This window comes from Stegostoma tigrinum, chromosome 15 (assembly GCF_030684315.1).
Source record: "Stegostoma tigrinum isolate sSteTig4 chromosome 15, sSteTig4.hap1, whole genome shotgun sequence".
Classification (NCBI taxonomy): domain Eukaryota; kingdom Metazoa; phylum Chordata; class Chondrichthyes; order Orectolobiformes; family Stegostomatidae; genus Stegostoma; species Stegostoma tigrinum.
Genome location: NC_081368.1, coordinates 72,073,958 through 72,101,245, shown reverse-complemented (window position 1 = coordinate 72,101,245; position 27,288 = coordinate 72,073,958). Strand labels below are relative to the sequence as shown.

At 43.6% G+C, this 27,288-nt stretch overlaps 2 protein-coding genes across 3 annotated transcripts in view; one reads left to right on the top strand and one right to left on the bottom strand.

Moving 5' to 3' along the window:
• Positions 1-11,522, bottom strand: part of taf7 (TAF7 RNA polymerase II, TATA box binding protein (TBP)-associated factor) — a 33,700-nt gene extending 22,178 nt beyond the window's left edge. The window contains exons 1-3 of the mRNA XM_048544144.1: positions 11,168-11,522; positions 5,935-6,017; positions 2,318-2,396 (exon numbers count right to left, since the gene is read on the bottom strand). Coding sequence (XP_048400101.1) covers positions 2,318-2,396; positions 5,935-6,017; positions 11,168-11,207 — 202 coding nt within the window. The 5' untranslated portion in view covers positions 11,208-11,522. The remainder of the gene's footprint in view (positions 1-2,317; positions 2,397-5,934; positions 6,018-11,167) is intronic.
• Positions 11,521-27,288, top strand: part of zgc:101583 (uncharacterized protein LOC494104 homolog) — a 23,060-nt gene continuing 7,292 nt past the window's right edge. For both annotated transcript variants that reach the window (XM_048544148.2, XM_048544146.2), the window contains exons 1-4: positions 11,521-11,892; positions 17,791-17,938; positions 23,758-23,814; positions 25,104-25,194. In XM_048544148.2, coding sequence (XP_048400105.1) covers positions 11,872-11,892; positions 17,791-17,938; positions 23,758-23,814; positions 25,104-25,194 — 317 coding nt within the window. In that variant the 5' untranslated portion in view covers positions 11,521-11,871. The remainder of the gene's footprint in view (positions 11,893-17,790; positions 17,939-23,757; positions 23,815-25,103; positions 25,195-27,288) is intronic.

Below are 27,288 nucleotides of genomic sequence, written 5' to 3'. Positions count from 1 at the left end.
GGCAATATCAATGACAAAATACAATTTTAAGGAGAGTACAGGAACAGAGGGACTGGAAGGTCACATACACAAAGCGATGGTCAAGCTGCAAAGCTCGTTAAAAAGGCCTTTAAGACCTTTGATATTATTAGTGGAGTGTAAAACATACAATATAAAACCAAGGACCTTATGCAAAACCTTGAGAGTACTCATTCACCCTCAGCTCCGTTACGAACATACAAACATATGATCAAGGAATGAGAGTAAATCATTCAGCTGTTCCAGCTTGCCCGGCCATTCCATGGCTGCTCTGACTTTAACCCCAACTCTATATTCCGGCACATTCCTGATAACTTTTCACTCCAATGATCATTCGTAATATAATCAACTGCTGCCTTAAAAATACTTACAGGCTTTGCATCCACAACCTTTCATGGAAGAGAATTCCAAAGACTCACAAAGAAAAACCCTTAACCCCCAGAAACAAAAAAAATCCCCACCTGTTTTAAACGGAAGGTCGCTTATTTTTAAATTTCTGAACCCTAGTGCTAAATTCTCTCAAGAGAAACATCCTTTTAACATCGACATTCAAGTCCTCTCAGAATCTTTTATGTTTCAATTAAGACATCTCTGATCTTTTTGAACTTCCATAGGATAGAGGACAAGCCTGTCCTGATAAGGCAATCTGCTCATTCCAGATATTAATTGAGTAAACCTCTAAATTGCTTCCAACATATTGGCATCTTTTTGTAAATATGCCGACCTGAACTGTACACAGTACTCCAGATTTGGTCTCACAAATGCCCTCTATAACTAAAGCATAACCTCCCTACTCTTGTATTTAATTCCCCTCACAATAAACCATAACATTTCATTAACTTTCATGATTACTTGCACTAGCCTTCTGTAATTCATGCATTAGCAAACACAGATTTCTCCAAATCTGAGCTTTGCAACCTCTCACCACTGGGATAATATCCTTCTTTTACATCCATTCTGCCAAAATGGACAATTTCACATTTTCTAACATTGTAGGCAATTTATCAATGCACTTAATCTATCCATATCCCTCTGTAAGCTCATTATTGAAATAACTCCACAGAGGCCAGGGTCCCCTCACCAGGTCACCCTTCATTTACACATTGCATAGTACTTGACACTGGTTTGGCTTCTCTCGCAGTGAGCAGAATCTGACACTACTGTTTACATCTATCAGCCAGTGCTCCCTGATTGGACCAAGTTAACAGTTCCAATCAGGGAAGTCAATTTCAATGAGGTCCACCTAGCTGACCTTATTAAATCATTACACTTATGTCCTCTTCACAACTCACTTTCCTACCTACATTTGTGTCATTAACAAATTTATCCACCGTACCTTTAATCATTTATATAAATTGTAAATAGTTGAGATCCCAACACTGACCCCTGTAGCACACCACTTGTAACATCCTGCAGCTTGAAAAAGAATCACTTAATCCTTTGTCTCTGAAATTTTCCATGCATGCCACTGCATTATCTTCTACATCATGAGCTTCTTTTTTCCACAATAACATTTGTTTTAGGCCCCTTATCAAATACATTCTGGAAATCTAAATACAATACATCCATTGATTCCCCTTTGTTGACAGCACGTATTACTTCTTCAAAGAACGCCAATAAATTAGTTACACAATTTCCCTTTGATAAAAACATGTTGGTTTTCCCTGATTGCCTTGAACTTATCCAAGTGCCCTGTTTTCATGCCATTAGTAGCATCTAATATTTTCTCTTCGACAGATGTTAAGCTAATTCCAACCACTGATGACATAGGCACAGGAGTAGACTATTCGGCCTCTCAAGCTGTTCCAGCATTCAATGAGATCATGGACAATCTATGGCTTAACTTCAGATACCTGTATTTGGCATCCCTTAATACCTTTGCTCACCAAAAAAATTATCTGTCTCACATTTAAAATTAATAACTGATCCAGCATCAAATGCCATTTGTCGAAGAGTGTACCACTGTATTTAATATTTAAATATGACCTTGATATGTCTCCAAGTCAGGCAAGCTAACTTTGATTCAGACGTACTGGAAATGCCTGAACGTTCTACCATTATTGGGTGCGCAGCTCTTGGTGGCTGAAAAGCACACGGACAATCATTGCCCCATTGGAAAGAAAGTACCAGGAGTAACACAGTAGGCACTGGAACGGGAGACTAGTAACAGCAGAGTAAACCAAGTTGGAAGAAATAAAACTTTTGCCAAGATTGAAAAAACCAGCATGAAATAGAGCACAACTTGAAAGAGGAGATAAATGGTGAGCAATTATGAACATATTCAGCCAAAAATACTTACGGTGTAATTCGATGGTCAGTCTGTCCCGAAGGTTAATATTTCCAGATTGTACAGCTCTCCGCACGGTGGCTGCGTGTTCCTGCAGGGAGAAAGCACAGACTGAAAACTACGCAGTGTGCATAATTCATAACCACATTTACACAGACACATGGAACTTCCACAAATCTTCCATCTTATTCAAACTGAAAAAAAGCATGGAACTGAAGACAACTGAACCAATAGGTTAGAGAATTCATTGTATGGTTGGAAATGCAGGTGGAACAATTAGTGAAAAATGACTAGGGGTGAGACATAGCAAGGGATGATCCACAGGGATGTGTAATGGGACTTCAAATGTTTATAAATGACTTGAATGATTATAAAAGGAAATCCACCTATGTCAATGTACTAAGTTGGTAGGAAGAGCAGACCATGACAATGGAAGTTACAAGTTGCAAAGATGGGTAGAGTAACTTGGCAAAACCGTGAAGTTCAGTTAGATGGAGTTTATTGTGGGTAAGTTTGAAATCATCCACATTGATACAGAAAACATAGATCATAATATTTTCTATAGAATGGGATGTAGAGAAGTGCAGAGGTGCACAGAGACTTCAGGGTCCAATGAAAGAAGTCATCAACACTTGATAAACAGAGAGAAAACCAAATGATATATTAATGAAATATTGGCCTGTATCTCAAAGAGATTGGAATATAAAGGGTATGAAGTGATGGCTCAGTTGAATGTAGCTTTGACTCGAGCCCATTTAGAGTACTACATGACTTCAGTTCTGAATGCTAGCAGAGTAATGAGGATGAGACCACAGCAACAAAGGTCACATATCTTTGGGCAGGTTGCATAGACTAGAACATAAAAATTAAGCAATGATCTAATTAAGATAATTAAAGGAGGTGACAGCGTACAGAGAGAAATATTTCTCATTTTGTGCCACTATCTAGAACAAGAGACTGATTGATATTACAGTTAGGCTGTTCATACGTAATGTCTAGATGTACTTCTTCACAGAGAGGGCATTAGAAATGACCAACTGTTCTGTTGTAACTGCTGGTCAGCTTTCTTATTTTCATAGGTGCAGGTGATGTTTGTAAACTTCCTAGTAAAATGTATAACCTGCCACTTACTGATGTTCACCTTAATTAATACCCAGACTGCAAGTTTTCCAGTACTGTTTATGTTATCCTGTATTCTTCCTCAAACACAAAATCCAAACTGAATTACTCTGATTACTGATGAACTCCCAGAACTAATCTTTGCGAAACATGATTTCTGCCTTCCGCTATTCTGAATAACTTTCCTTGAATTAGCTTTCTGGTTTAGCCAATTTATTATCCATTTAGGTTTTGTCCTGAACTTCCCATATATTTGCCATGAGTGTACCATGTGGTACCTTTTCCGAAGCTTTTGAAACAGATGGCATTTTCTTTACAGAGATAATGGAAACTGCAGATGCTGGAGAATCCAAGATAATAAAATGTGAGGCTGGATGAGCACAGCAGGCCCAGCAGCATCCCAGGAGCACAAAAGCTAACGTTTCGGGCCTAGGCCCTTCTTCAGAGAGGGGGATGGGGTGAGGGTTCTGGAATAAATAGGGAGACAGGGGGAGGCGGACCGAAGATGGAGAGAAAAGATGATAGGTGGAGACGAGAGTGTAGGTGGGGAGGTAGGGAGGGGATAGATCAGTCCAGGGAAGACGGACAGGTCAAGGTGGTGAGATGAGGTTAGTAGGTAGGAGATGGAGGTGCGGCTTGGAGTGGGAGGAAGGGATGGGTGAGAGGAAGAACAGGTTAGGGAGGCAGAGACAGGTTGGACTGGTTTTGGGATGCAGTTGTTAGAGGGGAAGAGCTGGGCTGGTTGTGTGGTGCAGTGGTGGGAGGGGACGAACTGGGCTGGTTTTGGGATGCGGTGGGGGAAGGGGAGATTTTGAAGCTGGTGAAGTCCACATTGATACCATTGGGCTGCAGGGTTCCCAAGCGGAATAGGAGTTGCTGTTCCTGCAACCTTCGGGTGGCATCATTGTGGCACTGCAGGAGGCCCATGATGGACATGTCATCTAAAGAATGGGAGGGGGAGTGGAAATGGTTCGCGACTGGGAGGTGCAGTTGTTTATTGCGAACCGAGCGGAGGTGTTCTGCAAAGCGGTCCCCGAGCCTCCTCTTGGTTTCCCCAATGTAGAGGAAGCCACACTGGGTACAATGGATACAGTATACCACATTGGCAGATGTGCAGGTGAATGTCTGCTTAATATGGAAAGTCATCTTGGGGCCTGGGATAGGGGTGAGGGAGGTGGTGTGGGGGCAAGTGTAGCATTTCCTGCGGTTGCAGGGGAAGGTGCCGGGTGTGTTGGGGTTGGAGGGCAGTGTGGAGTGAACAAGCGAGTCACGGAGAGAGTGGTCTCTCCGGAAAGCAGACAAGGGTGGGGATGGAAAAATGGCTTGGGTGGTGGGGTCGGATTGTAGATGGCGGAAGTGTCGGAGGATGATGCGTTGTATCCGGAGGTTGGTGGGGTGGTGTGTGAGAACGAGGGGGATCCTCTTTGGGCGAGACCAAGCGGAGGCTTGGGGACCGCTTTGCAGAAGACCTCAGTTCGGTTTGCAATAAACAACTGCACCTCCCAGTCGCGAACCATTTCCACTCCCCCTCCCATTCTTTAGATGACATGTCCATCATGGGCCTCCTGCACTGCCACAATGATGCCACCCGAAGGTTGCAGGAACAGCAACTCATATTCTGCTTGGGAACCCTGCAGCCCAATGGTATCAATGTGGACTTCACCAGCTTCAAAATCTCCCCTTCCCCCACCGCATCCCAAAACCAGCCCAGTTCGTCCCCTCCCCCCACTGCACCACACAACCAGCCCAGCTCTTCCCCTCTACCCACTGCATCCCAAAACCAGTCCAACCTGTCTCTGCCTCCCTAACCTGTTCTTCCTCTCACCCATCCCTTCCTCCCACTCCAAGCCGCACCTCCATCTCCTACCTACTAACCTCATCCCACCTCCTTGACCTGTCCGTCTTCCCTGGACTGACCTATCCCCTCCCTACCTCCCCACCTATACTCTCGTCTCCACCTATCTTCTTTTCTCTCCATCTTTGGTCCACCTCCCCCTCTCTCCCTATTTATTCCAGAACCCTCACCCCATCCCCCTCTCTGATGAAGGGTCTAGGCCCGAAACGTCAGCTTTTGTGCTCCTGAGATGCTGCTGGGCCTGCTGTGTTCATCCAACCTCACATTTTATTATCTGGCATTTTCTTTACACATTGTGATAAAATCTGGTCTGTGCTGTTCGAAAAAACAGTCGAAGTTCACTCACGAGTAATAGCAACAGTGGATTAGATAAATAGTGCAAAAGGTAAAATTTGCAGCACTGTCGGACAAGAACAAGAGAGTGGGATTACTTGGATAGTTCTTTCGAAGAGACAACACAGGAACAATGGGCCGAATGTTCTCATTATTGTGGTCAAATTCTACTATTACCGTATCTTCCGTTTAATATTTCCACAAAGCCTGCAATACTCATTTTCCTTCTTTGTTGAAGCCATTTAAACATCTGAATTGTCACTCCAAGTTTTGGCACATGAACCCATACCTCGCTTTATTGAACAGAATGTGAAACACTTACTGATGGCAGCCTCAAAATGTACTGACTCTCTAACTCATGAGGTGCATCCTCTTTGCTCTTTGAACCTTGCTTCTGTCCTTTGGCTGTAAGGAAAAAAAATAGTACAGCTAGATTAGCGAGGAATGAGATAGAAAGCAAAGCTGAGCAATTCATAATTCTGTCGACAATAAGCTCCAAACATTCCTGGAGAGACGGAGTGTGTGTGCATATATGTGAATGTGTTCGAGTGTGTGTGTCTCTGCGTGTGCCAGCTATCTCCGAGATATCACTTACTTGCTGGATACAGTTTACCTGTTTGGTCAATTGCCCTAGATCAAACATGACTAACCACTCACCCAGTACACGCATCTTCTAATTCCCCATAATCAGCTTGCAATCCCACTATGAACCCCTGCAATCCCAACCCTTTCATGAGGCTTTGAATCTTCTGCAACCTTCAGATACTGATCTTGGTCAAGATACTCAGTGCGCCAATTTTCTTTGACCCCACCTGGCTCCTCTCCACACCCCAGCTGTAGCAGTGTTATAGATCTATCTGACTGACTGCTATGCTGCCTCTCAATCTGGCTGGCTACAGCCTCAGAAGGGAGTCAGAAAGAAATGTCAGCCAGATATTGTTATTAAATTTGGTCGAACCCAAGGGAAGCCCGTCATTCTGAGTTTCCTATTTTCACAGCAATACCTTCTCCACCTCTCCACGCATACTCTGCCTGAGTTCACACTGAATAGCACTCACAGACTGAGAGAGATCGGTGAATGAGAATAAATTAAATGATGATCCACAATCATTTTCAGCCTGAAGGACTGGGGCCAATTAATAATCCAGGGTGCAGGATATTTAGTCCCAGGCACAAACTTTCTGCAAGTCCATATAGAAAAGTTAGGGGACCGAAAGAGGCCATTCAGCCTTTTGAGCTGGCAAGGAGTAAAATCTAACATATCCTCATCCATTAACCTATTCTTACCTTCTACAAGCCTCAGCATGTTTGTAAGGCATGGCCTTTCTCGGAAGCCATGCTGACAATATCAGAAGGATCCTTCCCTTTCTACTGATCATACAGCGCACCCTTCTTAGGATCATTAATATTGTCTTTACAGTAGGTAGAGGGCAGGCTGACGGCTGAATACTCCCCTGATTAAACTTACCCCATCTTCATAAAATCAGTACACAAGCTTTATTCCAAACAAATAGAAAGGTCTCTAACTCTATTGAGCTACAAATAATCGTAGAATTCCTACAACGTGGAAGCAGGCTATTTGGTCCATCGAGTCCACACTTACTCTCTGAAGGCTAACCCACCCAGACCCACCCCTCTACCCTATCCCTACAACCCTGCATTTCAGCTAGTCCACCTAGCCTGCACATCCTTGGACACTATGGGCAATTTAACATGGTCAATCCCCATAAACTGTGGGAGGAAACACATGCAGAAATGGGAAAATGTGCAAACTCCACACAGGCAGTCACCAGAGACTAGAATCAAACTTGGGTCCCTGGCATTGAGAGGCAGCAGTGAGCCACTGTGCTGCCCCATATCAAAGAGCTTGTACTTATGTAGCATCTATTGTGATTTCAGGATGTCTTACTGCAGTTAACAGTCAACGAATAACTTTTGAAGTCTTGTGGTAATGCAGGAAGCGTAACAGCTAATTTGCACACAGCAGACTCAACACGAGCAACGGACTAACAACCAAATGATCTGCTTTTCTATTTTTGCTCAAGAACCCTGCAATAACTCAAATGCCCTTCAGCCAAACAGTGCCATGAGATGACTTGCATCCATACAAGAGGGAAGACACAGGACTTAGTTTCCCATCCTGTATAAAAGACCAGTAGTGTAATAAAGCATTAGGCTTGATTTTTGTGCTTGCATGAGACCTCAACCCGTACCTTTGTGACTAAGAAACAAGCAGGCTCTCAACACAGACAATGGACCCCCGCCTTAATTGCACAGACCAATGAACAAGGCATCCAAGGGTTGGAAACAGAGTGGTTCAAGTGGTACTACAGCAGACATACAAGCTTAATGTAGAAGCTCACAGTATTTAAAGTTGTTTTCCACCCACCCCAGAACACCTGATTTCCCTTGGTGCTCAGCATTAAAACTGTGGACTAGTTATAGCATAGGTGGAGGCCATTTACCATAAAATCAACTCAGCTAATCCTGTATGCCGAGTCTTTTCCTTGTTGTTCCAAAACTGTTTATCTTCAAATAATTATTCAATTCCAATTTGAAAGCTGCAATCTGATTCCACCATATTTTCAGGTAGAGCATTCCAAATCCTGAAACCATTTTCATACTCTGATAACCCAAATTTAGCAAGGGCATGAAGGCATTGGAAAAAGTCTACATATGTTGTGTTTCCAAGAACAGTTCCAGGGATGTTGGATGTCAGTTTTGAGAATAGACTGGTGAAGCTGGAGGTGTCCTCCTTGGAGGAGAGAAGGGCATGAAAGATACAGAACGTGGGGAAATAAATAGCAACGTCTTGAAAAATATCCATATTACGGGGGATGGGGCATTTTAAAATATATAAAGATAGATAAATCTCTGGGATATGATCAGATGTACTCTAGAACACTCAGAAGCAAAGGAAGTGATTGCTGGGCACTTTGCTGAGATATTTGTAACATTGATAGCCACAGGTGAGATGCTGGAAAAGCAAAGGGTAGCCAACGTGGTGTCGCTGTTCGATAAAAGTGGTAAGGAAAAGCCAGGAAACTATAGACCGGTGAGCCTGACATCAGTGGTGGTCAAGTTGTTGGAGGGAATCCTGAGGGACAGGATTTACAGGTATTTGGAAAGGCAAGGATTGATTACGGATAATCAACATGGCTTTGTGGGAGGGAAATCATGTCTCACTAATGATTGAGTTTTTTGAAGAAGATTGATGAAAGCTGAGTGATGGACATGATCAATATGGACTTCACTAGGGCATTTGACAAAGTTCCTTATGGTAGACTGACTACCAAGGTCAGAGCATACGGAATATAGAGAGATCTAGTCATTTGGATACAGAACTGGTTCAAAGGTTGAAGACAGAGGGTGGTGCTTTTCAGACTGGAGGTCTGTGACTAGTGGTGTGCCACAAGGATTGATGCTGGGTCCACTGCTTTGTGTTATTTACATAAATGATTTGGATGTGAACTCAGGAGAAATGCATGTTCGTAAATTTGCAGATGTCACCAAAATTGGATGTGTAGTGGACAGCAAAGGAGGTAGCCTCAGAATAGAATGAGACCTTGGCTGAGTGAGCCAAAGAGCCAAGGAGTGGCAGATGGAGTTTAATTTAAATAAATATGAGGTGGGGCATTTTGGAAAGGCAAATTAGGGCAGGACGTATACACTTGATGGTAAGATCCATGGGAGTACAGCTAAACAAAGAGACTTTGGAGAGTAGGTGTATAGTTCCTTGAAATTGGAGTCATAGCCAGACAGGATAGCCAAGGAGGTATTTGGTATGTATCCCTTTATAGGTCAGTGCATTGAGTATAGGAGTTGGGAGATCAGGTCACAGCTGTACAGGATGTTGATCAGGCCACTTTTTAAAGACTGTGTGCAATTCTGGTCTCCTTGCTATAGGAAGGATTTAGTGTCTCAGAAATGATTTACAAGGATGCTGCCAGGGTTGGAGTGCTTAAGCTACAGGGAAAGGTTGAATAGGCTGACACTATTTTCTCTGGAGCATCAGAGGCTGAGGGGTGACCTTATAGAGGTGTATAAAATCATGAGGGGCATGGATAGGGTGAATAGCCAAGACCATTTCCCAGAGCGGGGGAGTCCAAAGCTAGAGGACATAGGTATAAGGTGAAAGGGAAAAGATTTCAAAGGGACCTAAGGGGGAAATTTTTCACAGAGGATCATGCAAGTACGGAATGAGCTGCCAGAGGAAGTGGAGGAGGATGGTACAATTACAACATTTAAAAGGCTTCTGGATGAGTGTATGAATAGGAAAGGTTTAGAGGGACATGGGATAACACTAGCAAATGGGACTAGATTTATTTAGGATATCTGCTATGAGTTGGACGGAAGGCTGTGTTTCCATGCTGTACAGCTCAATAAGTCTAAGAGCAAATCATGGGGAATCTGGACAGAACAGAATCAGTGAACTACTTCCCATTAGTGGAATAGTCAAGAACCGGATGACAATCAGCACTCCAAACGATCCCAATGCAGGGAATTTATTTTGCAGCAAGTGGTTAGGAGCAGGGATGTCCAAGAGTGCAGGAGGCAGTTTCAATTACGGTGTCAAGACAGAACTGGATATTTGTCTGAAATTTGCATAGCTGTAGGGAACAGGCAGGTTAGTGGGACCAAGTTGATCCTGGAGAGAGTCATCACAGAAACAATAGGTTGGATTGCCTTCTTCTATGCTATGACCATTCTTCAATTCTAAATCTTTTCTGAGTCCTGTCAAAAATTTTCTCATCCTTCCTGGATTTTGGTACTCAGACTGGGCATAAAACTCCAATTGAGGGCAGACTTTTTTTTAAAAAGGTGTCATAATATCTATGCTTTTGCACTCCAAGCCTCAATTTATAAAGCCCATTGTGCTTTTTCAGCCAGAGTTTTAAGGTGCTGTGCCACATTTAATGATCTGTGTGCATATGCCCCCTCAGGTCTCTTTGCTTCTGCAATCTCTTAGAATTGCACACTTTATTTTGCATTACATTTCCACATTCTTCATTCCAAGTTGTTCCTCTTTGCATTTGTCTGAATCAACTTCCTTCTGCTATATGTCTGCCTATTCCACCAGACTGCTATTTTTCTCACTGTTCAACCAAGAGGTTTCCAGTGGTGAAGATCACATCTCGTGAATAAATATAAGAAGAACTTGTGATATTGCATCTTGGACACCCAAGTCTAGGGTCATTAATATAGATAAAGTGACAGTCATAATAGTAACTTCGGGGAAGTACAATTTTGATCTTCAGACTGACAAAGGTTCACCACTGCACTGAGTGACCGCTGCCTTGGTCCCTTTTATGCCATAGGCATCAACCTTGTCGGTAAGCTAGTGATATGTCTCTACATGAAGTTAGTGCTACACAGTTTAGCCTAAACAAACTATTTCCGGTGTCGAGCTACCCCTTGTTATCTCAAATTCTTCAGCATCTGCAATTCCTACTATCTCATCCCCTGATTTAACCAGACTTGTGCAGCGTTTGTGGGGGCTGGCCTGGGGTGACAGAAACAGGAGGCGGCCAGGACCACAGGTTGAACTTCCTCACCTGTCATCTTCTTCCAGGACACGGAGCCTTTTTTATCCATATTCCTCAGGCCCGTCCGTCAATCCATCGGCCGCAGTGCCCAAGGCTCAGGATCACAAGAGACAGGGAGTGTCCAAAGGTCACAGCCCGTTGGAGGGGAGGAGGCATAGAGCAGCCCGGACTTGATTCTCGTCTCCTGGTACACAGCACTGCCCTCAACCTCGGAAACCTTCTCCCAGGGACAGGCCCAGCCAAGTTCCGACAACTCCGTGGGCGATGGGGAAGACTATTCCTGCTGCATTCGGTGGAGAGGATGGTTCCGGAGCGTGTGCGTGCGTTGTTAGGGGGTGAGGAGGGAAGTGGTCAAGTGACGGACCGGAAACGGAAGTTAGGGCGGAGCGGAGAGGGAGGTGGGTAAATGCAGCGAAGGTGAGAGTTAGAGTGGGCGGGAGAGACTGGAAGGAGTGTTAGTGAGCGGGTAAGGGTTAATGAAAAAGGGAGAGTTTGGTCGACGGCTAATGAGGAGAGAGAGGGTTTGACAGTGAGCCTGTAGAGGTGGGTGGGGTTAGCAGAGAGACAGTGGCAGCACAGTTTCTATTGGGTCTGTGAGGGCATGGAGGTGCTGCCTGTCAGTTTCGCTTCAAGCTCTTAGCTGGTCAGATATTGACCCTTCCTCTTAGAGTTCCTAAGATACTGCTTACAAAATCTATCCACTGCCAGGACCAATGGCTTCCTCTTTACCACGGGTAGGTGATGTGACATTGCATTACACACAGATTTAACTTATTGATATTTTCTAATTAACCTGTTCAGAGATATTATGGCACAATTTTCAAACAGGTGGAACTTGAATCCAGGCCTCCTGGCTCAGAATCCCCTATTCCTGGGCATTGTCCAAAGCCTGTCAAATTGACAGTCAGTAGTTCTGGTGAGATATATTGTTTACATTGAAACTCCTCTTGCAAAGTTTCTGATCTATTTGTTTTTGTTTTGCACAATTGAAATGTTTTCCTTTCAGTTTTATCCAAAAAATGTCACTGTAGAGTTGAAGATTGGTTTTCAAATGGTATGAGATCATAATTTTACTTATTTACAGTTACCTGATGTGTAACTTTATTGTGAAAAAGTTGAACCATGGTCTAGGGAAGAACACACTCACTATTCCGGACACTTGAGCATGCAACCCTGGCTAACACATAATGCAATTCTGACTGATGCTGCACTCTCAGGAATGCTGCCCTTCAGATGACATATTAAACCAAGGTTCTATCTACTGTCTTAGATGAATGCTAAAGAACCATGAACCTATTTTGAAGAAGTGAACACTGACAACATTTCAGTAACAGCACTGAAAACTTGTGCTCCAGAACTTGTCACTGAGTTCACCAAGTTATTCCAAGACAACTATAACACTGCTGTGTACTGGACAATGTGGAAAATTGGCCAGGTATGTCCTGTACACAGAGGCAACAAACCCTAGCAACCCCATGAGACTAATTTCAAACACCAGCAAGTTGATGGAAGAGGTTATTGACAGTTTAATCAAGCAGCTATTGCTTAGCAATACAGGCAGTCCCCAATTTAAGAATGACTAACTTATGAGTGCTTGTAGCTGTGATCACAATACCTTACAGGGGTGAATTAATATTAATTTTGAAGATCCAATATGTGAATATTATCTCGTCCTTAGGAATGGCTATTTTATATCATCCTGCATTATGTTCTGACTTGTGTACAAATCGACCTGTGACAGTATTCAAGAACAAACTCATTCGCAACCCAGGGACTGCCTGTGACTTGTTACCTGTCATTGAGTTTAGGATCATCTGGGGCCACTCAGATCCTGACCTTATTACAGCCTTCATTCTGACAGAGGCACAAGAGCTGAATTCCAGATGTGAGATGGGACTGTTTGCCCTTGACATCAAGGTTACAGTTCCCTGAGTGTTACATCAAGAACTCCTTACAAAACTAGTGTCAATGGGAATCATAGGGAAAATCTCTCACTGGTTGGAGTCATTCCTGATACAAAGAAGGGTGTTCATGGTTGTTGGAGGTCAGTCATCTCAGCTTTAGTATGTCTGTACAGTAGTTCCTCCGGGTGCTGTCCTCGGCCCAACCATCTTCATCTGCTTCACTGATGATCTTCACTCCATCGTAAAGTCAGAACTGGGGATGTCTGCTGATGTTTGCACGATGTTGAGCACTATTTGCAACTCCTCAGATACTGAAGCAGTCCATGTCTATATGCACAAAGTCCTGAATAATATCGAGGCTTGGGCTGATAAGTGGCATAGTCTGGTACTTAACTGTCATTAGCCACCAAGAAGAGCGAATCCACCTACCTCCCCTTAACTTTCATTTCTTCTACTATCAACTTCATGGGGTTACAAGTCACTGTAGAACATTACAGCACAGTACAGGCCCTTCGGCCCTCGATGTTGTGCCGACCTGTCATACCGATCTCAAGTCCATCTAACTGACGATATTCCATGTACATCCATATGCTTATCCAATGACGACTTAAATGTACCTAAAGTTGGCGAATCTACTACCGTTGCAGGCAAAGCGTTCCATTCCCTTACTACTCTCTGAGTAAAGAAACTACCTCTGACATCTGTCCTATATCTTTCACCCCTCAGTTTAAAGCTATGCCCCCTCATGCTTGCCGTCACCATCCTAGGAAAAAGGCTCTCCCTATCCACCCTATCTAACCCTCTGATTATTTTATATGTTTCAATTAAGTCACCTCTCAACTTTCTTCTCTCTAATGAAAACAGCCTCAAATCCCTCAGCCTTTCCTCATAAGACCTTCCCTCCATACCAGGCAACATCCTAGTAAATCTCCTCTGTACCCTTTCCAAAGCTTCCACGTCCTTCTTGTAATGCGGTGACCAGAACTGTACGCAATACTCCAAGTGCGGCCGCACTATAGTTTTGTACAGTTTCACCATAATTTCTTGGTACCGGAACTCGATCCCTCTATTAATAAAAGTTAAAACACTGTATGCCTTCTTAACAGCCCTGTCAATCTGTGTGGCAACTTTCAAGGATCTGTGTACATGGACACCGAGATCTCTCTGCTCATCTACACTACTAAGAATCTTACCATTAGCCCTGTACTTTGCCTTCTGGTTACTCCTACCAAAGTGCATCACCTCACACTTGTCTGCATTAAACTCCATTTGCCACCTCTCAGCCCAGCTCTGCAGCTTATCTCTGTCTCTCTGCAACCTACAGCATCCTTCGTCACTACCCACAACTCCACCGACCTTAGTGTCGTCTGCAAGTTTACTAACCCATCCTTCTACGCCCTCATCCAGGTCATTTATAAAAATGACAAACAACAGTGGACCCAACACCGACCCTTGTGGTACACCACTAGTAACTGGTCTCCAGGATGAACATTTCCCATCAACTACCACCCTCTGTCTTCTTTCAGCAAGCCAATTTCCGATCCAAACTGCTATATCTCCCACAATTCTATTCCTCTGCATTTTGTACAATAGCCTATTGTGGGGAACCTTATCGAATGCCTTGCTGAAATCCATGTACGCCACATCAACCGGTTTACTCTCATCTACCTGTTTGGTCACCTTCTCAAAGAACTAGTCACCTCTCAAAGAACTGATCGCCTTCTCAAACCAGAAATTGAACTGAACAAGTCATATAATACTGTGGCCATAAGAGCATGTGGAAGACTTGGCACCCTGTGGTATGTGGTTCGTCTTTTTAAATCCATTTGTGGGCTAGGCCAGCATTTATTACTCATCGCTAATTGCCCCAGAGTGTAGTTAAGTTCAGTCACATTGCTGTGGATCTGGAGTCACATGTAGGCCAGACCAGACAATGATGACAGATTTCCTTCCCTAAAAGGCATAGTGAACCTGATGAGTTTTTATGACAATCGACCGTGGTTTCATGGTCATCATTAGGCGCTTAATTCTATATTCTTATTGGATTCAGTTTTTGCCATCTGCCATGGGGGATTTGAACCTGTGTGAATGGAACATTGTCTGGCCTCTGGATTAACAGTTCTGCAGTTCTACCACTTGGCCATCACCTCCCCACCTAGTAACTCCTTAAAGCTTGTCCACAATCTACAAGGCGCAAGTCAGGGGTGTGAAGCAATACTGTCTACTTGCCTGGATGACTGCAGCTCTAACGCCCAAGAAGCTTAACACCACCCAGGACAAAGTTGCCCAATTGATTGGCACTAAATCCATAAACATCCATTCTCTCTCCACAGTCGATACTCAGTAGCAGCAATCTAACACTTAAAAAATGCACTGTAGAAATTCACTAAGACTCTTTAGACCACCTAGAAGGCCAAAGGCAGCAAATGCACAGGAAGATCACCATCTACAGCTTACCCTCCAAATGACTCTCTATCTGGTTTGGAAATAGATTGCTGTTCCTGCAATGTAGCTGTGTTAAAATCCTGGAACTCCTTCCCTGACAGCACTGTGGTTGTCCCTAAAGTAAATTTACTGTAGTAGTTCGAGAAAGTAGCTCATCGCCCTCTGAAGACCAATTAGAGATGGACAGTAAATCCGGCCCAGCCAGCAATGTCCACATCCGTGAATGGATTTGTAAAATCAAACGCACTTAAATAAAAAGAGAAAAAGCTGGTTACACCTAGCCAGTCTGACAGCATCTAACAGAAAGATATAATTTTCCAAAAAAAGTTACTTTCAGCTCAAAACAATAACTCTTTAACATCCATTGATGGTGGATTTAATTCACTTTAAAAGTTTACTATTACTCTTCGCTGGAAGGATGTGACTTTCTCTCACCTATGTCAGAGTTATTTGAGCACTTGCTGTTTTATTTCAGATTTCTGATATCCACAGTATTTTGTTTTTATTTCCGATGTAGTTAATCGCCTATAAAACCATCCTTTGGTTGTTTTTCATGCCACAGATTTAGTCCTCTTTCCTTCCCACTATTTGGCATAGAGCAGGTGCTCTGTTGCTTTTCATTCCAATCAAGCAGAATTTTTATCTGAACCTTCGACCACACGCTCCATCTCCAGTAGATTAGATTACCTACAATGTGGAAACAGGCCCTTTGGCCCAACAAGTCCATGCCGCCCCTTGAAGCATCCCACCCAGACCCATTCCCCTATAACCCACACACTCCTGAACACTATGGGCAATTTAGCATGGCCGATCCACCTAGCCTGCACATCTTTGGATTGTGGGAGGAAACTGGAGCACCCGGAGGAGACCCACGCAGACACGGGGAGAATATGCAAACTCCACACAGACAGTCGCCCGAGGCTGGAATCGAACCCGGGTCCCTGGTGCTGTGAGGCTGCAGTGCTAACCACTGAGCCACCGACCCACCCTAAAATTATCGTAGTTCTTCTGATTAATAATGCCATTCACTGACTTCTTCCTTTTCGCAGCTCTGTGATTTCATAGTAACAAGGACAAGTAAATTCCTAATTCTCTGTTTCTTTAAGCCAATTTGTGGCATTGCCACCACATCACAGTCACCAGTGGTAAGTTGTGCCTGCAGCTCACCCACTTCACCTACCACTAACATTGATACACATGCCTGTATATCATTTTACTCTGCTTTGAATTTTCCCTATCCAATCCTTCCCATTTCTAAGCTATTCGTTATGCTGGAACAAAAACAGAATTTGCTGGAAGTTCAGCAGGTTCTGCAGCATCTGTGAAGAAAAAATCAGAGTTAAAGTTTTGGAGATAATGGGAACTGCAGATGCTGGAGACTCCAAGACAACAAAATGTGAGGCTGGATGAACACAGCAGGCCAAGCAGCATCCCAGGAGCACAAAAGCTGACGTTTCGGGCCTATGGGTTGGGTGACCCTTCCTCAGACTCAAAACGTTAACTGATGATTTTTCTTCACAGATGCTGCCAGACCTGCTGAGCTTCCAACAACTTCGTTTTTGTTCCTGATTTATAGCATCCACAGTTCTTGCGAGTTTTATTCGTTATGCTGCTTGTCTTTGGGCCCCCTGTGTGTCTTAATTTCCCTGTCCCACAGCAGCAGATAAGCTCCTTGTGAAAACATTCATCATAGGCTTATTGCAGAAATCCCTCCTCAATCAGAATTGCTCACCTCAACAAGTGCCATTTCTCCAAGTAGGTAATAACGTTACGGACAGCAGTGAAAGAAGCCATCAATAAGCCTGAGTTGAAAGGTGAAGCAAGATGCCTGGCCCCTGTAGTATCTGCATGATACTGAGCTTTTTTATTTTAATCATTCATGAGTTGTGGGCTTTGCTACCCAGGTTAACATTTATTGCCCATCCTTAATTATCATGAGGACAGTAACAAGGCACCTGCTTTGCTGTGGGTTTGGAGTCAGGTATAAATCAGACTAGGCAAAGGCAAGGGATTTCCTTCCCTAAAGAACATTAGTGAACCAGATGGATTTTAGATGTTTGACAGTCGTTAAATGATTGCCATTATACTAGCTTCTTAATCTAAATTTCTAATGAATTCACCTTTCAGCATCTGCCATGGTAGATTTATAACACATATACTGAACTTGTTGTTCTATATTACCAGTCCAATGACTTTACCTCGATATCACTGCTTCCCCAGGCTAGATCTCCCTTTATGCATGCTGAAAGCAGTAAGTGAATGCCCTATCCTTCTGTCCTGCAGCTCCCCGCCATGGACAATGCCGCTGAAGGTTATCATTTTTACATTGGGCTTGCTCTTGCCATCAGTTCCAGCATCTTCATCGGAAACAGTTTCATCCTGAAAAAGAAGGGGCTGCTACGCCTGGCCAGCAAGGGGGTGATCAGAGCAGGTAAGAAAGCAGCAGACAACCCTGACCATCGTACAGGTACCAGCAAACAACTGGGAGAGCTGGCTCTCAGACATAGTTTTGAAGTAGAAATTTACAAATACTTTTCAGTTTCACCTTTACTCCATTCTACTGCCGTTATGCCATGACATTGACCCATTTCCCCATTCATCAGTTCCTTGGTGTTCTGGAGAACAGGTACTTGCCGTCACAAGAACATGCTGTGACTGAGTTCTCACACAGCAACATTGTAAAAGACGTAGATGCTGACCCTTTATCAGCTGACTTGCTGCATTCAGACTCTCACTGTCCCATCTCCCTGAAGGTGCTGACCCCCTCTCCCCTTATAACGAAGGTTCAATCTGTTCTGCTGCTCGCCCCTCCCTCAAATTGCTTACTCCATACCCCTTTGCTGAAGGATTTGGGACTGTGCTACTAAACCCAGGGGCCTCTCTTTGTATTTAAATTTGATAAGCTGTTCAACTTGGAAAACATTACTGTTGAGCCCAGTCCTCATTCAGCAGTGAATTCTGATAGTTAATCAGCCTGGAGACAGACCCTTTGGTTCAACTTGTCTATGTCGACCAGGTATCCTAAATTGAAGTAGTCTCATTTCCTGCATTTGGCCCATATTTCTCTCAACCTTTCCAATTTATGTATCTGTCCAAATGTCTTTTAGATGTTGTAACTGTACTCACCTTTACCACTTACACTGGCAGCTCAATTCATAAAAAGTTGCCCCTCAGGTCCCTTTTAAATTTTTCCCCTCCCACCTTAAACGTACAGTGCCCAGTTTTGGACTCCCCAAGCCTTGGAAAAAGACCCTAAGCTATTTGCCTTCTATATGCCTGTCATGATTTTATGACCCTCTATTACATCACCCCTCAGTTTCCTGTATTCCAGGGAAAAATGTCCCAGCCTATCCAGTCTTTCCTTATAAATAAAATCCCCCAGCCCTGGCAACATTCTTGCGAATATTTTCAGTACCCTTTCTACTTTAACAACATCTTTTCTATAGCAGGGCAACCAGAATTGTTTGGGATATTCTGAAAGTGGCCTCACCAATGTCCTGTACCGCCGGAACACGACATCTAAACTCCCGCACACACAGGTCTGACCAATGAAGGTAAAAGGCCTTCTTTACCACTCTGTCTACCTGCAACACCACTTATAAAGAACTATGAACTGGCACCCCTTGGTCCCTCTGTTCAACAACACTCCCCAAGGTCCTACCATTTACTGTGTAAGTCCTACCAGTGTTTGTCTTACCAAAATGCAACACCGTGCATCTATCTAAATTAAACTCCATATGCCACTTCTCAGTCCATCTAATCAAGATCTTGTTGAACTCTTAGACAACCACCTTCACAGTCCACTATACCACCAATTTTGGTGTCATCTGCAAGCTTACTAACCACACCTATGTTCTGATCCAAATTGTTGATGTAAATGACAAACAACAGTGGACCCAGAACTGATGCTGTGGCACACTGCTAATCACAGGCCTCAGTCCAAATAACAACCCTCTACCATCACACTTTTTTGTCTTCTACCATCAAGACAATTTTGTATTCAATTGACTATCTCTCTCTGGATCCCATGTGATCTAACTTTACTAACCAGTCTACCATACGGGTCCTTGTCAAAGACCTTGCTAAAGTCCATGTAGACAATGTCTACTACTGTGCCTTCATCTGTCTTCTTGGTAACCTCTTCAACATTCAGTTTCTCACACTGAAAGCCATGCTGACTATCTCGAATCAGTCCTTGCCTTCCCAAAAGAATGTAAACCCTAACTGTCAGAATTACCTCCACCAATACACCAACCACTGTCAGATTCACTGGCCTCTAGTTCCCTGGCTTTTTCTTGCAGCCTATCTCAAATAATGGCACAGCTTTAGCCACCCTCCAGTCTCCGAGAACGTAACCCATGGCTGTCGATGATACAGATATCTCTGCAATGGGCCTCACAATCTCTTCCCACATTGTTCTGCAGTACTTCTGATTGAGTAGCTGGAGCTTGGTCTGAATTCAGAGTAGTCAATCCTTTCCCAATGACATTATAACTTCAGTCGTGGCTTTCCATACCTTGATATCACAATCATGATGTGGAGTGAGGAGCTGGAAATCAAGCCCCACAAAGCCATGATTTGTCACAAGTAAGAAATATGACCAGTTTAATCTCTAGTATGTTTAATGCTTTGACTGTGACCAATGTCTGACATAAAAGAAACTTGATTAGATTCCCCTACAGTGTGGAAACAGGCCCTTCGGCCCAACAAGTCCAGACCACCCCTTGAAGTATCCCACCCAGACCCATCCCCCTATAACCCACACACCCCTGAACACTACAGGAAATTTAGCATGGCCGATCCACCTAACCTGCACATCTTTGGACTGTGGGAGGAAACCGGAGCACCCAGAGGAAACCCACGCAGACACGGGGAGAATGTGCAAACTCCACACAGACAGTCGCCCGAGGCTGGAATCGAACCCGGGTCCCTGGCGCTGTGAGGCTGCAGTGCTAACCACTGAGCCACCGTGCCGCCCCTTGCACAAGGTTTCAATAATGATTAAGAAAATCAGATACATTTATTATATCAAACTTATCATCTGATATGTGGCAAAAGATTATTAATGATTAAATGCAATCTTAAATCATATCCCCTTTAAATCTAAACACTTACTTGTGCAGACACATAGGATGGATAGACCGATGAGGCAAACCTTATTCAATAATATTGTGGTGGAAAATATAGGCAAAAAAGACAAAAAGTCGAAAGACCAAAGTCTCATCCAAATGGAGCGGAATTAGTGAATTCTCAGTTCGTTTTCTGGGGATCATATATTCGCTGTGATAAATCTTAATTCCCTAACTGGTCAGCTGAACCTAGGTCATGGCTTGAATTACAGGCTTGCTTTCTCTAACTAATCTATTAACTTTATTTTTAGTTAAAGAGAGAGAAAGATCCTGCTAGCTTTATAGGCTTTTTGTAGGTCTGAGCATCTACTGCTCCTCAGACCTGTTATAACATGCACTTAAACTAATCTACAGCTTGTTACAAAATAAGATTTTTTTCTCTTTTCAAGATAATCAATTCCAGTTCCCGTGCGAGAACACCAACACACAGTTCCACTTTCCTTCAAATTATAAATAAAACAATTAATAATCAAAGCTTCCAGTTTCTGGTTTATATTTCAAAATAAATTATCTGTAATCCATTCATTGAACTGAGGCGACTGACAATGGGGCATTGTCATGAACATGGATCATAAACCCTGATTGTCTGTAGACCCATCTAACTTCAATTACAAGATAACAAAGTGTGGAGCTGGATGAACACAGCAGGCCAAGCAGCATCTCAGGAGCACAAAAGCTTGGGTCTAGGCCCGAAACGTCAGCTTTTGTGCTCCTGAGATGCTGCTTGGCCTGCTGTGTTCATTCAGCTCCACACTTTGTTATCTTGGATTCTCCAGCATCTGCAGTTCCCATTATCACTTCAATTACAACATGCTTTTTCTTTCAAAATTAAAAGGGATATACAGGGAAGGATGTATCTCATATGTAAATTCAGTGGCTGTCAGGGGATAGAGAGAGACTGAGACTCTGGAATGCTGTTAAAGAAGCTTGAAAGGGAGAAAATGCACTGCAACCTGAACTTGTGACTATTGCTACATGGAGTAATACAACATAGAAAGAGGCCCTTCACATTGTGTCCATGCCAATCATAAAGCACTTATCTACTTGCATCCTATTTCCTAGCACTCGGTGCATATCCTTGTATTTTATAGTGCTTCAACTTTCATCTAAATATTTCTAAAACACTTCACTTTTTTTTTCTGGACCCAGAAGTGAGATGTCCAGTATGTCATGAGACATGGCCTTCCAGTCACAAAAGCAACCTTAAGTCAGCACAATCTTGCCACTAATCCATTCAGGATCCAATTTGTCATATTGACTGGATCTCACAGACCCTCACCTACTTGACCAGTCTGCCATGCAAGATCTTGCCAGATGTCTTACTGACGTCCATTTGAACCACATGCACTGCACAATCCCCATCCACATGCCTGGTCACCTCCTTAAAAAAATTCAATGAAATTTGTGAATCACGATTTTCCTCCTAGCCATGTTGACCATCTCTAATACATCCTTGTCACTCCAAGTAGAGAAACGTTCTCTCCTTCTGAATTTTTTCTTAAAGTTTCTCTCCCACTGATATTAGATATAGAACATAGAACAGTACAGCACAGAACAGGCCCTTCAGCCCACAATGTTGTGCTGACCATTGATCCTCATGTATGCACCCTCAAATTTCTGTGACCATGTGCATGTCCAGCAGTCTCTTAAATGACCCCAATGGCCTTGCTTCCCTGCAACTGCTGCTGGCAACGCATTCCATGCTCTCACAACTCTGTGTAAAGAACCCGCCTCTGACATCCCCTCTATATCACGTTAACTATATTGAAATCTTCTCGCACCTCACCCCAAACAATCTGAAAATTCATATTGGAGCCTGTTAATTTCTCTCCCCACCTCGCCCTCAATCCCCCTCGGCTCCCACAGTAATCTCCTGAAAGTCTGTCTGAACGTGATAGTAAAACAGTTGGCATTCTGAATGAGAAATATAATTGATGTTGCCTATTTTCCAGAATAAACAGGCTGCTCTAATATATGTGTGTTTGTGGTCTAACACACTCGTATGTTGATTAGTGTGCTGTGAGAGGCACACACTTATACAATAAAACACCTCTGCACTGCAGGTCAAAGATAAAGGAAGAGACTGTAGATTTTCGTGCTGCTAGCTGCTGAAAGCGAATCAGGACAATGATGTTTCAATCACCGACAAAGTTAAGAATCTTGAAATCGACTGTTGAGTTCCCAAAGTTAACACTTGCAGTTATTTCAGGAATGTTTGCTTAAATTTACTCCTCATAAAGCATAAGTTCATTTGAGTCTGGGAGAAAGGGAAGGGATTCTTTTTAAGTTAAACTTAGTTCAGTCATCTGAGGGGAGTGGTAGAGGAGCCCGTTGATTCCTCCTCAGCTGGCAACTTGGTTTTGAGGTATCGCACCTGAAATTGTGTAGTAAACTGGAGTGCCTTGCCTGAGAACTGGTCGCAACGGAATTGGATCTGGCTTCCAGTAAGCCAATGAGGAAAGCAATCTTCATAACGAAATGTGCCCTGACAGTTCCTCCTGTCGTGAAAGAAGTAAGGTGAAGACTTATTGGGGTATCAGTGTAAGTAAATGGTCGTACACTGTAACTCTATACCATTTGATCATTCGGACAAAATGTTATGAGAATAATACAGAGGGTCAGTTTTTAACTAGCTGACTGACTCATATCCTTTCTTTTAAAATTGGAATTCTTGAGATGTCCAGCCTCCTCTGTGATGACACCTCTGCCAATAACAAGATAATGATTAAGGAAAAGAAAGAAGACAAAAGGAAAGAGAAGGGAGGATGCAGCACTTGAAGCGGAGGGGGTCAGGTGCTCGAACACTACCTACCATTTTGGCACTGCCATCTAATATTCTAATCTGCTAAACTTGGCAGACAAACTGAAACTGAGCATAGTCAGGGTTCCACATTTGGAGAGGGTGGCACATCAGACACTGCCTATCTCCTGAGTGTCTCTGCTTGGCAGTGGCAGCAGATCCCTTACTCGCTGCCTTGGCAAGGGGTGTGGATGTGTACAGGAGCATATGTGTAATGTGTGACCAGGGTAGATGGTGAATGACTGGGAGTTGTAATGATGCAAGCTCTCAGGCCGTGCTGCTCTATGTGGTTTGTTTAATTATTCTGTCCTCTTCCCACAGGTCAGGGTGGCCATGCGTATCTTAAGGAGTGGTTGTGGTGGGCTGGGCTTCTCACAAGTGAGTTTTGCACATGGTCCCAGGCAAGATATTTTAAAAACACATTTGGTGACACATTTTCCTCTGCTGGGGCATGCTAAGGAGGGTCACAAACTCAGAGGTTTAGGGGTGCTGAATATGGTTCACCTTAAACAGGAGTGCCCACATATGGAAGGACCAACAGAACACGACCCATTTCTCTGTCTCCTTTATTCCAACTCCCCTTTGCATTCTCAGCTCCATCACTGCCTCCTCAATGTCTGCCTGCTTGTCTTTCTCCTTCGGTGTCTTCCTGGTCCCACCCACCTCCCTTAGTGTCTCCCTTCCCCTGTTACAAGCTTTACAAAGTCCTATTTTGAGACTGTCTTTAACCTGGTTAAAAAATGAAGTTCAGAAGTCTAATAACAGGCCTGGACAATGTAACTGTTAAAGATTAAAAGACGGCCCTGGTCATTTTGCTGAAAAATAATTTAAGGCGATCACACTTGGGAGACATTTGCAGCAGTACCTGTTGCAAAAGGTGTTGAAGATGCCAGATTGTAAAGTTATGCTTGAAATATGAAAATAAGTGGAAAATTTAAAGAGATTGTGGGGTCTTGAGAATAACTAATAACCATTTTTCCCTGAATACAAAGTCCGTGTGGGAGGTGGCATTGAGAGGATAAATCCCTGAAAACCCATAGGCACAGGCAGAAGCTAGAGGCTAAAATTTTGTATGGTTCACCATGTAGGAATGCAGGCAGAAATTCACACATGGATGTGAATTGTGAAGATTTGGAATTGAGGCTGAAAGATGTGCCTGGCTTGAGAGAAAGTGGAAATCGCCAGGTAAATCCACAGCATGGAAGATCTTTGGTTAAAAATGTCCAGGTGCAAATGCACCTGGATCCAAGAATATTGAATAACTACTTATGGTTCCATGCAAAGTATATCCATGAAGTGGATTTTTGGTTGCATTAAACATTTTTTTTTAAGTTTAATTGTTAAACTCTTAAAACATGACATTTTGTCATGGTAATTCTTTTAGCTATCAATCCAAAGTTCACATTATCCTCTGCAGAGATTGTAATACCACTTTGTATCTCCCTGCTTTTCCCCCCACCTCTGTTGTGTCTTATAGCTTTCCCTCCTCATCCCAGAGTGTCTCCCTACATATCCTGTGTATAATTTAGTGGAGCTTGTGGCTGCAGTCGGTGATATTTCCAGGCCATGTCACACCTTGTGAATCATGCTTTACCTAGTATAGGTCACTATTGCTGGTGCTCTTGGTCTCTGATTCATTCTCTAAAATTGTCTGTCCTGTTTTGCAGTGGGTTTAGGAGAAGCTGCCAATTTTGCTGCCTATGCCTTTGCTCCAGCAACTCTGGTCACTCCACTGGGAGCCCTCAGTGTCCTTGTGAGGTGAGTGACCATCTGACGTCACTTGGTTCCAGCTCCAGTATATCTCTACCTTTGCCTCCTGTCTCCCTGCCAGTCCCTCAAATATATAGTTATTTGTGGTGTTCAGATCAATGAATGCAAATGGTTGTTCTGCCATGGAAGCAATGCAGTCAAGAGTAATATCACTCAATCTTCAGATTCTTATCAGTACAGTTTACACGAGCTGGTGCTGTGCAGTCAGCACTAGGCAACTGTCTTCTCCTGCCATGACATACTCCCACTCACTCCCTCCAGTTCAGTGACAACAGGGTGTCTCAACATCTGAGAATTGAGTGACATCAGGAATAGGCTGGAATCCAGGAACATGAGAGTCACCTAGCTTTACAACATGGAAAGAGGCCCTTCAGCCCATTGTCGGAGTATGTTTTTAAACACAGCAGGGTACGTATAGCATGTGTAGAGTAAAGCTCTTTGTACCTATTAAGAAATGAAGGTAAAGCTCTCTCTTTTAAACTAAAACTATAGCTTCCTCTTTTCTAAATAGAATATCACTGACCCATCAAATACTCTTGGGATGAGTACAGCACAGTAGAGTAAAGCTGCCTATTCTTTTAAACTGGTTGTAGATCCAGGATAATAGGGAAATTAAAGGCTAGTGGGCCTTACGTCAGTGGTAGGGAAATTATTGGAGAAAGTTCTTAGGCTTAGGATTTACTCCATTGGGAAAATAAGCACTAATTAGCGATAGGCAGCATGGCTTTGTCCAGGGAACATCATGTCACACAAACTTATTTTATTTGAGGAAGTGACAAAAGATGATTGACAGACCGGTACATGTTTGCCGATATGGACTTTAGGATGATCTTTGATAAGGGCCCTCATGGCAGACTGATATAAAATGTGAAATCACATGCGATCTATGGTGATCAGGAAAGTTGGATGCAGAACTGGTTTACTCATAGAAGACAGTGGTGGCAGGGTGTTTTCAGATTGGAAATCTATGACCAGTGGTATTCTGCAGGGGTCGGTGCTAGAATGCCTTTTGTTTGTTATATAATGATTTGAAGGGACACGTAAGTGACCTAATTAATAAGCTTGCGGCAACACAAACACTGGGAAACTAAGGATAGTGAGCATGATTGCCACAGGGTAAAGCAGGATATAGATAGACTAGAGACCTGGTCAGATAAATGGCAAACGGAGTTTAATCCATTCAAACACAAGGTGTTGCATTTTAGATCTTAGAATCCCTACAGTGTGGTAACAGGCACTTCGGCCCAACAAGCCCTCACCGACCCATCCCCCAATAAGCCACTTAATTTACACATCCCTGAATACTACGGGAAATTTTGCATTGGCCAATCCACCCAGCCTGCACATCTTTGGACTGTGGGAGGAAACTGGAGCACCTGGAGGAAACCCACGCAGACATGGAGAGAACGTGCAAACTCCACACAGCTGCTCAGGGTGGAATTGAATCTGGGTCCCTGGCACTGTGAGGCAGCAGTGCTAACCACTGAGCCACAATTCTAGTATATATAATGCAGAAAGGAAGCATACATTAAATAGCAGAACCCTTAATAGCATCAAAAGACAGAAGAATCTAGGCATACAAGTCCACAGTTCACTGAAAGTGGTAACAGAACGGATAAAATAGTATCAGAGATAATGGGAACTGCAGATGCTGGAGAATTCCAAGATAATAAAATGTGAGGCTGGATGAACACAGCAGGCCAAGCAGCATCTCAGGAGCACAAAAGCTGACGTTTCGGGCCTAGACCCTTCATCAGAGAGGGGGATGGGGAGAGGGAGCTGGAATAAATAGGGAGAGAGGGGGAGGCGGACCGAAGATGGAGAGTAAAGAAGATAGGTGGAGAGAGTATAGGTGGGGAGGTAGGGAGGGGATAGGTCAGTCCAGGGAAGACGGACAGGTCAAGGAGATGGGATGAGGTTAGTAGGTAGATGGGGGTGCGGCTTGGTGTGGGAGGAAGGGATGGGTGAGAGGAAGAACCGGTTAGGGAGGCAGAGACAGGTTGGACTGGTTTTGGTCCCCCTCGTTCTCACACCCCGCCCCCGCCACAACCGCCCTAAGAGGATCCCCCTCGTTCTCACACA